Here is a 17,485-nt window from a genome sequence, read left to right as displayed (position 1 = left end):
ACCTGTCCAAAATGCTTCTTCGGTAAACACAAAAGTTGGTAATTTTTTTCCTCCTTTGTATGCACAGATATCAAACCACAAATTACTTTCTAAGGCTCTCTTCACTTTAAAAATTGTGACCAGCTACCATAGAAACAACCCTAGACCAACTTCTTCAGTGCATGTGTAACCCCTGTGTCAGAATGGGATGACCCAGAAAGGGGTGGAGTCTGAAATGAAGTAGAATGCTGCAGAACTCATGAGGTTGGAGGAAGCGAGACTACCAGGCTGGGACCTTGATTGATTTTATTAAGCCCTTAACACCTTGTTTAAGGTAACTGCAATGTTGTGGGGAACTAGTGGGAAGGGAGTTTATTTTTTTTGCTATATTGTAAATGTTAGAATTTATTGTTTCAGGGTTTTTGTGTATGTAAATGGTGAGAGTTTTCTGGGAACCTTCATCATCTTGAAGCCCATTCACCAAGCCTCAGAAGTCTTCAAAACCAACCACCAGCAAAGAAGAATTGGACTTGGCAATATCAGTAGACTGTAAATAAGGACTTGAAAATGCAAACTTAACAGGACTGCAAAGTGTAAATGTTAAATGTTTTAAAAGTGTTATTTGTTAAGTAAAGTAAACTGTTTTGTTTAAATTTGGTTCTTTGCAACTCCTTCCAAGTACTGCCCCACAGAACCCACAAGCTGAGGTTACACATGAACCATTTGCATGGTTTCTTGGATTCTGGCAATAATCCCAAAGATCCCCAGTGTGCAAACCACCAATGCATTGGTAACTGCTATAATTAAAGTGGAGAGAACTGAAAGTATATGATGAAATCAGACTCAATAATTATTTGTCTTCAGACTGAGATAAGTATTTCAATCAAATGCAAAACTCTACATTTACAGAGTCATTACGAAAATAAATTCTAAGATACCTCACTTTTTGTAAGGAAGATAGTAATAGTCCAGTTACAGCTGTATTACCATACTTTTAGCAGATACAGGAAATCTATTCCTATTCTGGCCCAATTCTATGAGCTGTATTTATTCCAATATATTTGTAGTATCAGGCTGAAATACTGTTGCTTTGGGCAACACATAATTAGATTTTGTTCTCATGGGACCATCACAGAATTGCTGGTGTAGAAAAATGAGTCAAAAGCAACAGTCATTACAACCAGATTTGGCACAATGCTCATGTCTGAAACACTGAAATGACAAGTGATATTAGGGCAAGGTCTTGGGTTGGATATAATAATCTCTGACACTCCAGAGATTTTTCAGTCATCAAAGTGCTATAAGGTGCTACCACCCAGAATATGTAATACAGGTTAGATTCTATGGAGCACCACAGTCAGACAAAGGTGGAAGAGGATATTTTGTGCTTCTCCCTTGCCCCAATAGCCATCAGTGAACTTCAAAAAGATGATGCCATGAAAACCCATGCAACTCAAACAGCTGCACTTAGAAAAGGAAGGTGGCAAATGATGCCTCCAACCTATTCTAGTAGTAAGTTTTACCAATAGAAAAGGCCAAGAGGAACAGTGTTCCTCACTTTGCCCTTCTTAGTGTAGTTGGCTGTCTTTGTCCAGATAGGTGCCTCCACTTTTGAGATCACTTCTTTTGAGGCTAGTAGACAGCTCCTGGAAAGAGAAATGTGAGAAGTCCACTCTCACCAGTTTCTTAATTAATGCTGCACAAAATCCACCCATAATGTGTAATATAGTCACAACATTAATTTTCAGCTGGCACCATTCAGAAGGACTGACCTGCCGCAATCACCTCAAGCACAGGATGCTGCTGTAGCTACATCAGTATAAGGCATCTGGGTGATTATTCATACCATCAACAAATGAGAAAGATAATGGTATATGTGTTAGTTGTTCTCAGCTAAATGAGAAGGTTGATATTAAAACTATGAAGTGAGAATAATGGTTTTAGCAGTTCTTTATATACGTCTGTATTTCTTCAGGCCCAATAAATACCATCATTTCTATCATTTTTAGCTATTTTTGAACATTTTTAAAACAAATGTTCATTTGCACTACAATAAAAACTATCAATATGAAAAACAGCATCCCTCATATGATACAATATCATCAAGAGGATGTCATGTCACATTGACTAAATTCTCGTAAACTAGAGAAAATGCAATTTGTTTCACAAAGTTTTCATAGTATCTTCTTTCAAGACTGTTGTTAACATGTCTATAATAGCAGCTAACCACACTTTAAAATGTTTGACACCATCAAACAGTTCCATTTGTAGTTTCTTATCAGAAATCAATCTAAAACTGGTGTGCTTTTCCTACGTTTTCTAGTTTTAGATGCTTGATCAAATCTTGTTTTTCCAACGGCTTTGAAGATCAGGATATCTGCCTCTCCTCTTCAGGAACAACTTCCAAGATTATTTGTAGTGATAAAGTTGTCCAGTCTGTTAAACAGAAGATACAGAAATCTTTTAAGAAAGTTTTTAACAGAAACATGCCAATTATATTTTCAGAAATTACATTGGTTTGTCAGCTGCAAATATAGTAATGCTATCATCTTAGATCAACAAGAAATATAATGGCAAATAATTAAACAGAATAACTTGGAATTTCAAAGACGCAAATGCTAAACATACCAAAGCATGTCATTCAGGCCCTAATCCAAACTATATATCTTATGTATATTTACAGCACGGGAGTTGGGAGATGACGCAAAAAATGAAAAGTTTGTTCTAATTGGGATAGGTGAGAGTGGCAGAGGAACCTCCTCACTGTTGGGAAATCCCCATTGACCTTAATGGATTGATGCCACCTTCTGGTGGTGTAAATTCTAAACCTAGGCCATCAGCGCAATGGCAGCAATGGCTGGAAGGGAGTAGAGCAGCACTGTTTCCTCCTCTACCCATGCCCTAGACTGCCCCTGCTACGCTAGTGGCAGCTGTGGGAGCACAGGGACCCTGGCACCACACCTAGTACCATGTTCTAATGACAGGGAGGGAGTTACCTTTCTACTGGGGCAAGCCACACATCACTCCCACCAGCAGATTCACCTTTCCCCCTTTGGATGGAACTGTTAGGCCTTTCCTCTGAACAGTTTCACCATTACAACAGGCATAGCTAACACTAACTCTAATTTGGTGGAGGTCTTTAGTGGGAGACTTTTCGAAAGGGAGGCCCAGAGGTCTGTTTCTGTACTATTTAAGACTACTATACATGGATGGTCAGGGAATTGATGCAGTCACCTGTATCAGCTGTTATAGAACAGAACAGAAAGCCTTTATTGGCATATTAAAAAAAAAAAACCACAATAGCTACAAAACAAACCAATACAGCAAAACACATCCAATGCAAACCCGCATGACACATCGATCCATGTTCACGTCTTCAACAAAAAGAAGGCCCCCAGTTCTCATTCCACTGGGCCCGAACCACCCAACAACAAGCAAATTCTGTCTGCATCATACTGGCCATGTTTGTTATGATTACTATTAGCAAGAGACAGAAATTAAGACACATATTAAATCTAAAATTAATACCACAGATAAACATTTCAGAGCTGCTACAGAGACATGCTAAATTCCCAGGTTAATATGTTGTAGTATAGCAATAAAATATTAAAGTAAGGTGGCGTGATAAGGAAGGGAGAAGTTAATTACTTATGCTCTAAACATACTTAGGCCCATTGCTGGATTATTTGCATTCAATTATTTCAAGGAGAAAGTTTGCCACAATCTCAGGGTTGGTATTATTCAGAAGAATTGGAATTGCAACCAAGTCAGCAGGGGCCATGGTGAGTAGTGGTATGGAATTTACATATCGATCTCTGACTCCCTTGGTTCTCGAGCAGTGAAACAGAGAATGGGCTATGGTTTCAATCTGCGTTTGGTTGCAGGAACATAATCTTTGAGTTTTAACAAGATTATTGAACCTGACACGCAAAAAAGCGGAGGGCATAACATTAAATCTGGCAAGCGTCAAGGCTCGCCGTTGTGTTGGGTTAACCAGAGTAATTAAATAGTTAGCCATTTGGCCTTGGATCGGGGGTATTGCTAGATTAAGTGGCGAGCATGTCCTTTTTGCTGCCTTGGTCAGTGTTTGGAATTCCACATCAAGCAGTTTCACTTTCAGGGTGTTATAAGCCTCAGTAAGGGTAAGCATACTGAGCGATTCCAAGGATAGACCAATGGTTTCAATTTTGTTTTTGATAATATTTGACCATAACATTGATTTGCTATCTTGTAGAAACAAGTGAATGAAACTGGAAGAGTCCTGTTGATAATGTATTTTGAGCCAATATTAGAATGCTCTTAACCAAGCCAAGGTCTCAAAAGTGATCTGTCCCGTTTCCAGGCAAATAGCAGCAAAGGGAACACAGTTAGGTAGACCCATTATTTTGTGTAGAAATTTGGATTGTAGAGTGTTAATGGTTTTATTAACTGCAGAGATCCAAATTGGGGACCCGTATAATATCTGTGCTCCGACTTTGGCATTAAATACCTTAACTGCTGCAGGTATATATCTATTACCAGTGTTGTAAAAGAAACGGGAGACTGCTCTAACGCTATTGGAGGCCATGGTTGAGGAAAGATTGCGATGCGGGCGCCAAGACAGATTATAAGAGAAGGTGATTCCTAGGTATTTAAATTGTTTGACCTGCTCCAGAGTAATATTATTGACTTCCCACTTGTGCATCTTCAACCGTCATGAAAAAACTAAAATTTTGGATTTGTTATAATTAATCTCCAGTTTATTAGTTTTACAATACTGGATGCATCGCCTAATCAAACGGAGAAGGCCCACTTTAGATCTTGAAAGTAAAACTGCATCATCCGCAACAGCTGTTATATATTTGTTTTTTGCTGGAGTATATGGGCAGCTATACCTGCAGCAAGTGCAAGTTGATTGCTCTCTTCGAAGAGAAGGTCCAGCAGCTTGAGGTGCAAGTATCTACTCTTAAACACATTAACAAGAATGAGGATTTTCTGGACAGAGCAGAGAAGATAGCACTGGGTGAGGAACACTCTGGGGATCACTCTGAGGAGAAGCGTAGTTCTCAAGCACAGGAGGTGGGCATTTGGAAGAATATGACACATAGAAGTAGAGGGACAAGGGAGCATCCTGTGAGTTTAAAGCAACAGAAGCAATTTGAAGTTCTCTCTCTTGTCAGTGAAGATAAAGAACAGGCACATAGGAACAGAGTCAGTCCATGGAGAATGTGCAACTGACAGAAGGTTCAGCCCATGGAGTGCCCCTGCCAAACCCCAGAGCAAAGATGTGGTGGTGGTAGGCAACTCCCTGCTGAGGGGAACAGAAGCAATTGTTTACAGGCCTGACAAGATGTCTAAGAAGGTGTACTGTCTCCATGATGTCACTTAGAGGCCCACTCACTCTTTTCCTTTTCTTTGGATTTATGTGGGAACAAATGACACTGCAAGACCTGGCTTTTGAGACATCACAATCGATTTTGAAGCTCTGGGAAATAAGCTGAAAGATCTGGATGCACAGGCTATAATTTAATCTCTACTTCTGGTTGAAGAAAACAGCCCAAGGATGTCAAGAATAGTGGAGGTAAATAACTGCCAGGCTTCATTTTGGCTTCTTGGACCATGGTCTGCAATTTCATGAAGATGGACCTCTGGCAAGAAATGGGTTACATCTCATGACTGTCAGTAGGAACATTTTTGCTAGGAGGCTCACAGGAGGGAGACGGTATTCAAGCAGGCAGGAGTGTGTCAAGTGTTAGAGATAATAGTCCAAAGGTTATGATAGAGAAAACTGAGCAAAGAGTTCAAGAACCCAACAAAATGAACCATGGTCTTAGATGTCTCTATGCTAATAAACAGAGCATGGGGAATAACAAGATGTATTTGAATTCTTAACACAGCAAAGCGAATACAGTATAATAGTCATCACTGAAACCTGGCAGAATGAATTTCATGATTGGAATGTAATAATTCATAGAAATAGACCAATTAGGAAAGCAGGAGAAGTAGAATTATATATCAGGGATGATTGCACCTGTTAGCAAGTCCATGACTTAAATCCTGGAAGCCGGTTTGACAGCATCTGGGTAAAAATTAAGGAGGAGAGAAACAACAGTGATCTCCAGACTGAAGAGTTGGAGGATGTCTTCCTGGAACAGATTATCAAACTTACAGAAAGGAGAGAAGTAGTAATAATGGGAGATTTCAATTATTCTGATATTTGTTGCAAGTCAAACTCTGCTGAGACTATAAGGTCCAACAAACTCTTCACTTGTCTTGAAGACAATTTCATGGTTCAACAGATGGAACTGGCTATTTTAGCTATGCTCCTAACAAGGGAACTGGCTATTTTAGCTATGCTCCTAACCAATGATGATGACCCATCATTAATGGGGTGCACTTTGTTATATGGTGGAAAGGGGATGTCAAGAATAGTCAGACACACATTCTGGACTTTAAGAAAGCTTATTTCAGTAATTTTAGGAAACAATTGGGTGAGATCTCATGGTTAAGAATACTAAAAGATAGGGAAGTGAATGATGGATAGATTTTTCTTAAAAGATCTTGAAGGCACAATTTCAAACAGTTCCGATGGAAAATGGGATGTATCTAAGGAAACCAGGATAGATGTCTAAAGAACTTTCAATTGAGCTAAGATTTAAAAGGGTCATGGATAAGAAATTGAAAAAGGTAGACATCACCAAAGAAAAATTCAAACAAATACCAGAATGTGTAGGGAGAAAGTCAGAAAAGCTAAAGTGCAGAACAAGCACAGGCTTATTAGAGAGGTTAAAAACAATGTAAACTTTTTTTGATATGTCTGCAGCAAAAGGAAGAAAAAGGATAGAGAAGGATGGAGCTAAATGCTATCAGGAAGGAGAGCAGGCAGAACTACATAACACCTTCTTTGCCTTAGTCTTCTCCCAACAGGAAGACAGTGCTCAGTCAGGGGGAAATGGAAGAGAAGATGCAGTAGCGGAAATTCAGCACAGGAGAAAGAGGTAGTATAGGAATATTTGGCAACTTCAAATGAATTCAAAGCTTCGGGGCCTGATGAATTGAATCCCAGAGTATTAAAAGAACTCCAGAGGTAATCTCAAAACCACTTGCAGTAATCTTTTTAGAATTATTCTCCTGGACAACAGGAGAAGTCCCAGCAGACTGGAGGAGGGCTAATTTCCCTGTCTTCAAAAAGGGGTAAAAAAGAGAACCCAAAAAATTACCACCCAGTCAGCCTGACATCAATACAGGAAAGATTCTACAGAAGATCATTAAATAGTCTCTTCGAAGGGAATGCTGTGATCAATATGGCTTTCTCAAAAACAAGTCATGCCAGATTAATCTTATTTATTTTTTGATAGAGTGCACCTTGGGGATGGGGTGGTTTATAAATCGAAAAAATAAATAAATAAATAAATAAATAAATAAACTCAGTAGATGAAGGGAATGCTGTGGATGTTACATACCTTTATTTCAGTAAGGCCTTTGACAAGGTGATATTTTTGCAAGCAATCAAGTGTAGGCTAGACAATGCTACTGTTAAATGGTATTTGTACTTGGTTGATGGACCAAACCCAGAGTGTGCTCACCAATCACTCATCTTCATCTGGAAAGAAGTGATTAGTGGGATGTCACAGGGTTCTGTCCTGGATGATCAAATAGAGGACATGCTAATCAAATTTGCAGATGACACCAAATTAGGAGGGGAAGCTAATAGCCCAGAGGACAGGGTCAGAATTCAAAATGACCTGGGCCCTTTCCGCACGGCCAAAAACGGCGGCCTGGGGATGGCAAAAACGCCGCCCCCAGGCCGCCGTTCGCACAGGCGGCACTGCTGAAACGCAGCAGCGCCAACCTGGCTCCCCTTCCCCTCCCTCAGGGCGGTATCAAGCTGTCCTCAAAAACACCCGTTTAAAGGGTTGTTTTTGAGAAAGCAGCGTGTTCCCGGCAGCGCGGTGCGAACAGCACTGCCGGGAACACGCTGTTTCCCCCGTCCCTCTCTTACTTACCTCGTCGCCGTTGTCGCTCTGCTGTCTTCCTAAGCCCCTGGAGGTCGGAGGGCAGCGTGGGCGGGACTTAGGAGGACAGCAGGGTGACGACAATGGCGAGGTAAGTAAGAGAGGGACGGGGAAGAGGCGGCTCCATGCAGAGCCGCCTCTCCTGCGCCGGCCTCTGCTGGGGCCGCTCGCAAGCTTGCGTGCGAACGGCCTCCACTCCCACGCCGGCAGAATTCTTGCCAGTGTGAGGGCGCTCGGAGGCCTGTGCGGAAAGGGCCCTGGATAGATTAGAAAGGTGGCCCAAATCTAACAAAATGAATTTCAACAGAGATAAACATAAAATACTACACTTAGGCAGGAAAAAATGAAATGCACAACACTACAGGTGAAAGGGATCTGGGAATCTTAGTAGACCACAAACTGAACATGAGACAACAGTGTGATGGGGCAGCTAAGAAAACCAATGCATATCTGGACTGTATCAATAGGTATCTAGTGTCTAGATCAAGGGATGTAATAGCACCACTCTATTCTGCATCGGACAGTTAAACATACTATGTTTGAAGATTTCAATCAGACATGAGCCATTAATCTAGCCTATCTGGTTCACGCTAAACAGCTGTGAAAAACTGCTGAACCAGTTTGCTACCAGTTTTTGCAAAACTGTGCCTGCACAAGGATCCCACTGATTCAAACCAATTAGTCATTAGCATCACTAAGGATAACTAAAGGGTTTTATGAGCATCCTGAATTGCCTGCCCTACAATCAACTCCCTGCCAGAGTGGTGTAGTGATTGAGAGGCAGACTTTAATCTGGAGAATCAGGTTTGATTCCTCACTCTTCCACATGAAGCCTTCTGGGTGACCTTGGGCTAGTCATAGTTCTTTCAGAACTCTGAAAGCCCCACCAACCTTACAAGATGCCTGTTGTGGGGAGAGAAGGTATTGTGATTGTAAGCTGCTTTGAGACTCCATAACATAGAGAAAAATGGGGTATAAAAATCTATTCTACGTCTTCATTTTCATTTTATGTATTTAAAACATTTCCATCCCAGCTCTCTGCCAGTTCATTCCCCAAGGCAGTTCACAGTCAAATTCAAAATAAACAATAATAATAAAACAACAAAACAGAGAACAGCAGCAAGATTAATTAATCTAGTCCAAATATTGCCAACAGAAGTCAACAAACTGCAGGGAGTCCAATGTACCAAATGTTTTAAAAGGTCTTCAATGGGAATGTAAAGGTCAATAACATTTCCTATAGTGCACTGACATAATTTTTGTGCTACTTGAATCATAAAGGAAAAATGAACAAGCTGTTAAACCCACCAAGGAAAGTCTGTGAATATTATTTCGGCATCTGATACATGCTGGTATTATTTACTGGTATTTGGCTTTTCTCCTGGCTGAGAAATCAGTGATTTTTTTCCCTTCCCACAGGGTTAGAAGAATCATCTGCATTGTCACAAGCCAACAGAAAACAGGTCTGCCCAAAAACTATGCTGAAGGAAGCATTTTCTGTTTTGCTTCAATAAAATGGTTCAATACTGGCATCCTGTGGCCACACAGACTCATGAAACTATGATCTAAATCCTTGAGAAATCCAGGAAATCAAATAAAAGATGAGATCTCCTCTGTCGTCTTTTTCCTAAATGGAGAGAAATGAATTTCTATAGACATCAGTTTCATTGGCACTAGTGATTTTTACAGAATGCGTCATACATTTTCACTGTAACTTCTTTTTATTTATACTAGTGCCTGTAGGAAAATTTTGCTTCTCTACATCTGACAAAAGAACAGAGGCAAGATAGCATTTTATCTATTTACTCTTTTTTATTTTTGACATGGCTATTAGAATAACTTTTAACAGCTGTATTTGTACTAAGATGTAAAATTAGTCCACCAATGTGAAGCTGACTTTAGCATCTATCCTGTTGTTTACTGAAATTTTATGTCTTCTGAGCACCAAACTTTGCAACTGATTTTATATCACTAGTTGAACAATGATACAGACCCTGAAGTCATATCATAGGCAAGACTGCGTGAATTAAGGGAAGATGGCTGCCTGCTTTAAATACTTAGGCTTAGTATGTGGAGGTTTTTTTCCTGTTGCATGTATTTATAGCCAGAACATGGCTCTACAATTAGCACTAAGCAAAAAAAAAGTGGTATATAAAAATCAGTACCTAACTGCCTTGGAATACATGCAACAAAACTGCCTCATGCAAGGCTAATCAACTTCAAGAAAAACCAGTTTAAAGCAGAGAAGCCCAGGATCGTCTAATATTTAATTTGCCCATTGCTTTTACCATCTTAACTAATAAACTAATATCTTAATCCCCATGAGGGCAGGTAGAGCATGTTTTAGAGAAGAGAAGCAACGGACAAGAGGCACACTTTCCGCCAGTTTTTTGCTCCGGAGCTTTCTATGAGTGACAGCCTCTACAGTTTGATACATGCAGTTGCATGAAATGTGTACCTCTGCCCCTCATTTTCTTTCAAGCGAAGAAAGCTTCACTTTTGCTTTTCAATACTATGAATTTGGAAAACAAACTGCTAATCAGAAATATTTGTTGCCCAGTAAATTATTCTCTAATTCAAAGTGATTACAAGTGGCAATTACATACTTTTAAGGTTGCGTTTACATTAGCACATTCCATTGTGATTCCTACCATTTAGTTCCTACTAACCAGTTCTTCCTCCCTGTACTGTAGGCATTAAAAGCTTTTCTCAGCCTGGGTACAGAGTCCTTCAAGGACAACTGGCTGTCACAGTTGGCCATCTGACCAATCCTATAATATATATATATTTCTCATAGCAGTATATTTTCCTTTAAAAATCACATCGGCAAAAGCCAGTTGCCAAAAGCACTTCTATGGGTGTAGGTAGCCGCATGATCACCTGACCACAGCCAAAAGGTCAAAACTACTTTAACAAAAGCTAATATAATGAGTTACTCCAGCATAACCTGGAGGTCTCATTTGAGTCACGAGAATGCTTGATTACCACACCTTGCTATAGAAACTGTTAAAGACAAAGAATATGGAAAGCCAACTCAGTATCAGATACTGTCATTTCCCTATCTCTTCTGGGAACCCAGGTCAGCAACAAATAGTTGTTCCTTTGCATTTCCTTCCCTTTGTTATGACTCTCCTAAACCACTCACCTTATCCTGATCTAAATGTCTCAGCTAAATCTGAATATCCTGGGCAGTGACTCTCAAGAGTCTGCATGGAAGCCTTTCAGCGTTTCCTCGTTTAGCTTAACAAAGCAATTTTGGCCCCATTGTCCCAGGTTTAGCAGTAGATGAGCTGACTAATTACCTCAGCACCCCCAAACCCAGCACAGATGTGAAACTTAGTGTGATTGGTTCCTTTCCCACCAAGGAACGACCCACCTTATAAAAGTTTAGTTCACCTGCAACAGTTTGCTCATTGCCACATGTTCTTGTTGGTGTTGAGACATGAATTCATCCTTCATTGGGTTTCTGTGCTGGCATGGAATCCCTGCCTTCTACTTCTACTCTTCTAAGAATCGTTAGGTAACGTATTACCCCACAACAACCCCCATTCCCTTCTCTATCATCCAATCTATCTTTCAAACCTGCTTATATCCTAGGAAACTTGAATGTATGTGCCCTTATGTCTTACTGTGTGTGTGTATTTTTGAACAAATTTATATAAAACATTTAAACTCAATTTGGACTCTTGCTTCTCTGTGGAATATTCTTTGCCATAATTCCTTCCCCATATTATACAGTCTAAAAGATCTCCTCTTGGCCCCTCTTGCTGCCAACGTGAGAGCTCATTCCCCTTTGCTACTTTTAAAACCCTATGTGTGCTGTTACACTTTTAGCAGCTGGTGGAGAATCCCTTTAATAAAACCCTTACCCCTGTTAGGCCAGTAACAGTCATCCTTCATTGGGTTTCTGTGCTGGCATGGAATCCCTGCCTTCTACTCCTACTCTTCTAAGAATCGTTAAGTAACATATTACCCCGCAACAACCCCCATTCCCTTCTCTATCATCCAATCTATCTTTCAAACCTGCTTATATCCTAGGAAACTTGAATGTATGTGCCCTTATGTCTTACTGTGTGTATGCATTTCTGAACCAAATTTATATAAAACGTTTAAACTCAATTTGGACTCTTGCATTACTCTGTGGAATATTCATTGGCAGAATTCCTTCCCCGTATTATACAGTCTAAAAGATCTCCTCTTGGCCACTCTTGCTGCCAATGTGAGTTCATTCCCCTTTGCTACTTTTAAAACCATATGTGTGCTGTTACACTTTTAGCAGCTGGTGGAGATTCCCTTCAAAAAAAAAAACCCTTACCCCTGTTAGGCCAGTAACAGTTTACTAAGGCCCCATTCGCACATGCACTTTTAATTCACTTTCAATGTACTTTTGCAACTGTGCGGAATAGCAAAATCCACTTGAAAACAATTGTGAAAGTGGATTGAAAGTGCATTATTCTGTATGTGTGGAAAGTACCTAAGATCATCCTTAGAGGTCCTGTTCAGCTTGGATTTTTTAAAACATACCAAACATCTAATGCACAAAAATAGAAGGGATAAGCTTTGCAGCAGCAGTCATAAAGAGCTGAAAAAAATTAAAATCAACACAATGCTTTTGAGACTGGCTTCCATGCTCCAGGAAAGAAACAAAACAGACAATGATCTTCTATCTACATTCACTTACCCAAGAGTTGCCTAAACCACCTTGGCTTCTTGTCCCATATGATGAAGAGGTAGTAAGCAGGGACACCAGTCAGTGTTATTGCAAAGCCAATGCCAGTATTGACAGGGTCAGCATAAAGTGACAGTGCAACCATGAAGAAGCAGGTGAAGGAAAACAGAGCAGGAATAAAGAGTGGAACCTGGAACACATAAAAATAATATTACTGTAATAGGACTAAGCTTGGCTATTGAATAATACCAGTATTTCATGTTCCATGATATGCAAATAGAAGAAAACAAAGCAGTCCACTATAGTCCTGTGGAACATGTAGGTATTTAGGAAAGCCATTCCAAATGCAAGAAGCTAAATAAAGGAAATTTAAAAGGAATTTTCTGCTGTAACCATTCCAGAAGCTGCCTAATTAATCACTCATACAAACATTATCCTACTACTAGCAGTGTAGCGCCAACAGAGCAGGGGCACAATCCCCCAGGCAGAGCTGCGGCAGAGGCATTGCCAGGCCGTGGAGAGGGCATTCCAAAGGCGTTCCAGGGCGGGGCAGGCGGCTGTGCGGCAGCAGCACAGGGCACGCATGCGCCCCAGGCACAGTTTCCCCTCACTCCGCCTCTGCCTATGACAGAACCTTTAAAGTGTGAAAGCTGTAAATGAATTTTCTAACTCCCTTTCCTAGTCCTCTGCTGAATTTGAAGATAGGAGATAAGAAAGGTGATGACTTGGGTGGCTTCTACATAGGGCAAATGTAACGGGTATAGAGCACAATACAAACTGTTTGGGGAACGGGGACTTCACACAGGTTCCATGCCTAAAAAGAGTTTGCCCCATTTTATTTCCCTCAACCCAGGATTTTCAAAAATGGCTAAACTAGTGATTTTTTGCAAAATACATGGTTGGAGCCACTCCCATGCAAACAGCCAGGCAGGAGGTGCTTTATTTCCTTCCTTTCCACCATACCATCCACAGTCATGGAGAATCCACCTGCCACAGAAATATATTCATTGTTGACCTGCCATTGCAGGAAGGTTCCTTTTTCTTTTTCTATTTTGCGTGTTGCACATGTGCAAGTACACAGGTGCAGCCAATTATATTGTGGGACAATTGGCATGGCTGGGGGGTTCATTTCTGTATGCCTGTGGAGTTACACATGTGTTGCAGTAAATAAAAAAGAAAAGAGAGGAGCATCTACATGCAAAGCCACAAAAGCAACCCAGATTGTTTCCATGGGCTCTAATTGGTGCCTGCCCGGCATGAATGTGAATGGAAAAAGAAAAACAGGTTCTCTTATAATGACTGCAATCTGCTACACATTTGCTATGCGGAATCTACCATGGATCATCATTGCCCTATGAAATCACTTGGGTAATGGAGCAAGATGCCCAAGTTGCTCGCTACATTATAAACCTATAAAAGCCAGGACGTTTTGGGGGAGTGGGATCAAAATTTGGTAGTTGAAATTCAATTTAAAATCATGCATAAGAAGGGGAAATAGCATTATGCAGTCTTCATGTTCTTTGGAAATTGCATATATCTTCAAAGAATTTCAAGGTAAATGGAAAACGTAGTATTTATATTATTCTTTAAAATTGCGAGTTGAGAAGGAGGTTGTTGAAGTGATAAACTATTAATAGTCCTCATGAAATACTATATTGAAAAGGGGTTTAAAGGTAAGAAGACATATACAACATATATACCGTATATACTCGCATATAAGTCAAATTTTTCAGCACATTTTTTTGTGCTGAAAAAGCCCTCCTCGACTTATACGCGAGTCAGGTGTATTTTAAAAAGTATTTCAGGGTTTTTATTTTGTTGGCTGCCAGGGGATGCAGTTTTTAGGCTAGTGGCACCAAAATTTCGGGGATGTTTCAGGAGACTTTCCTGATGATACCACCCAAGTTTAGTAAAGTTTGGTTCAAGGGGTCCAAAGTTATGGACCCCCAAAGGGGATGCCCCATCCCCCTATTGTTTCCAATGGAAGCTAATAGTAGATGGGGCTACATTTTGAAGGTCCATAACTTTGGACCCCCTGAACCAAACTTCACCAAACCTGGGTGGTATCATCAGGAGGGTCTCCCAAAAATACTCCGAAATGTTGGTACTGCTAACATAAACATTCCTCCCCTGACCAAAAATCCAGTTTTGAAGGATCAGCAGGGGCTGATGGGAATTGTAGTCCATAACATCTGGAGTGCCAAAGGTTCGCCACCACGGAGCTAAGGGTTTTGTACTTTTAAAGTTATTGTTGAGACCATATTGTTTTTGTTGACCCTCTTATCCACTTACAGAGCTAGTTTACTGTTTTTCTTTGAAATAAATATTCAGAAACATTTAACCTACTGATACCTCAATTAATGTAATTTTATTGGTATCTATTTTTATTTTTGAAATTTACCAGTAGCTGCTGCATTTCCCACCCTCGACTTATACGCAAGTCAATAAGTTTTCCCAGCTTTTTGTGGTAAAATTAGGTGCCTCGACTTATATGTGGGTCGACTTATACATGAGTATATACGGTAATTGTATGAATAGATGATAAATATATGAACTTAAGGTTGAATATGTAAGGAACATTCTAAGAATTTTACAATCATAATTACATATCAATTTTTCTTATCTATTTTGGTTTATTAGAATGTTTATTATAGCATTGCCTAATATGATTATTAGGTTCATCAGACATAGCATAACATATTTTACAGAGGTGGGATTCAGCAGGTTCTCACAGTTTCCCGAAAGTAGGTTACTAATTATTTGTGTATGCCGAGAGGGGGTTACTAATTGGTGATTTTGCCATGTGATTTTTGCCTTAGTTACGCCCCTCCTCTCAGCAGTAGCGCGCAGAACTTGAAGCAGTCTAGCAGGAGGTGCACCGGCGTGCGTGGCAGCCTGCGCCTGCGTGCATTCGTTTCCCGCCCAAGGACCAGTGCAGTGGCTGCATCCTTGCCACAGCCCCGCCCAGGAATGCCCCGCCCCCGGAATGCTCAACCATGCCCCCGTCATGCCCAGCCCAGCCCCATTGGCACTACACCACAGTTTGAATCCCACCACCATGGGAACCTGTTACTAAAATGTTTGGATCCCACCACTGATATTTTATTATTTTTGTAAGATTATTAAGGTAAGAATTTTTCATGTCCATGATTATGTCAGTCTCTATTATCAATAACAGCTATATATATTGTCTATGGTTTATTAGATTATTGTGTATTATATCATATGAGCAATTTTGTTTTTTCTTTGTCTTTGATGTAATCGTTAAAACTGATTATTTTTTCTTTCTTCTGTTTATGTTTATAGTAGATTAAAAACGAAAAAGAAAATTTTATGTGTCTGTCAAGCCAACTGCTAATATTTATCTAAGCAATTTTTAAAATGGAGTGAGGAGCAGCAATTTGAGATTGAAAGTTAATGCATTCTTTATGACTCCCAGTTAAGGAAAAATCTTTTGATTTGGCCAACTAGCTCTAGGAGTCTCTAGGCATTATTCAGTTGCTTTAATGCCTTGAGCACTTGAAATCTTATGTTTAGCTGTGTTCTACTCGGCGTCCTTGCTCACAGCTGCAAACCAAAGTACACCCTTACCGTCAGGCAAGTTACATTAAAGTCAATGGGAATTATTGATTAATGAACATACATTCTTGTTCTTGAAGTTATTTTTTAAAAAACTCTCAACACAGAGAAGGTATATAATCTGGGCATTTTCTGCTAGATACTGAGTTAGCTCCAAAGACATTTTTTTGTAAGTGCAACTCTTCATCTGACAGATTCCCATAGTAAAATAGATTAATTCTTTGAATCCAACCCTACATACTGTATCCAGAAAAGATATTGTTGTATATTAAATAATTTAAACAATGCTCCAAGTTTTAAAATGTCACTCATACAGGGGTGAGCTCAATCCAGAAAGATCGATTTTGTGATGGCGGACTGGAACTGCGGTCAGTGCGTATAGAAACAGACTGCTTATGTATGCCCACCATAGTTTAGCAAGGCCAGTTTCAGAAATGTTTCTCCAGAGTACTAGAAGTTCCTATGGGCCTCAATAGACTTATGCCACCTTTTTGGTGACATAAGTCCTAAGCCTAGGTCACTGGCGTAAAACTGGCAAAGGCCAGGAGGGAGCTGACTAGCATGGGTTCCTTCCCTGGCCCATCTCCATTATGCCACTGCAGTGGCAGGGGCCCTGGAACACTGGCACAGCATCCAGCACTATGTCTAAGTTCTGGAGAGAGTCACAGCAGTCACACAAGGTAGGGCAAATCTGCTGGTACAGCTGCATGCTGCTTCCACAAGTGAATTCACACGAACACCCCTTTAGATGATACAGTAGCGTTTTCAAGACAGACATAATATCCAGGGGGAAAACCAGGATCATGCATACTGGGATATTTGCATCTCATTTTCTCCCTGTACACTGCCGCCACTGCTGTGGAGCAGCCGAGTTGAGACCTAGATGAAATACTCCATTTGTTTTGCACGAGTTTGAGATTTCTGTATTCATTTCTGTGACATTAATTTATTGGTAAGTGTTTAGAAGTGGTATTTTTGAAACAAAAACAAAATAATGTAACCAGGGACAATTAGTTGCGAACACCTTGTAACCTTTTGACATTGTGTTGGGAAAGAACCTGTTGTCTCCTGTAGAAAAATAGCTGCATGCATGCTGTGCCATAGAAAAAAATTATATAAGCCTTCATGCAAAGGAATAGACCCAACAAATGCTGTGTTGTTTGACCAATAGCAACCTTTAAGAGTATACTGGAATTTGATCAGTCCTAATGATAAAGTATTGTCAGGGGTATAACTTCGTTCTGCTTATTTGTTTCCCATTTAC

At 40.2% G+C, this 17,485-nt stretch overlaps 1 protein-coding gene across 1 annotated transcript in view; it reads right to left on the bottom strand.

The window, feature by feature from the left end:
* Positions 1-698: 698 nt before the first annotated feature.
* SLC7A11 (solute carrier family 7 member 11) overlaps positions 699-17,485 on the bottom strand; it is a 69,327-nt gene continuing 52,540 nt past the window's right edge. Inside the window, exons 11-12 of the mRNA XM_048509884.1 lie at positions 12,655-12,832; positions 699-2,415 (exon numbers count right to left, since the gene is read on the bottom strand). Of these exons, the coding sequence (XP_048365841.1) occupies positions 2,348-2,415; positions 12,655-12,832 (246 nt within the window). The 3' untranslated portion in view covers positions 699-2,347. The remainder of the gene's footprint in view (positions 2,416-12,654; positions 12,833-17,485) is intronic.

Source organism: Sphaerodactylus townsendi, linkage group LG10 (genome assembly GCF_021028975.2).
Source record: "Sphaerodactylus townsendi isolate TG3544 linkage group LG10, MPM_Stown_v2.3, whole genome shotgun sequence".
Classification (NCBI taxonomy): Eukaryota; Metazoa; Chordata; class Lepidosauria; order Squamata; family Sphaerodactylidae; genus Sphaerodactylus; species Sphaerodactylus townsendi.
The sequence above is the reverse complement of the archived record's forward strand: the minus strand, read 5'-3'. Positions and strand labels throughout refer to the sequence as shown.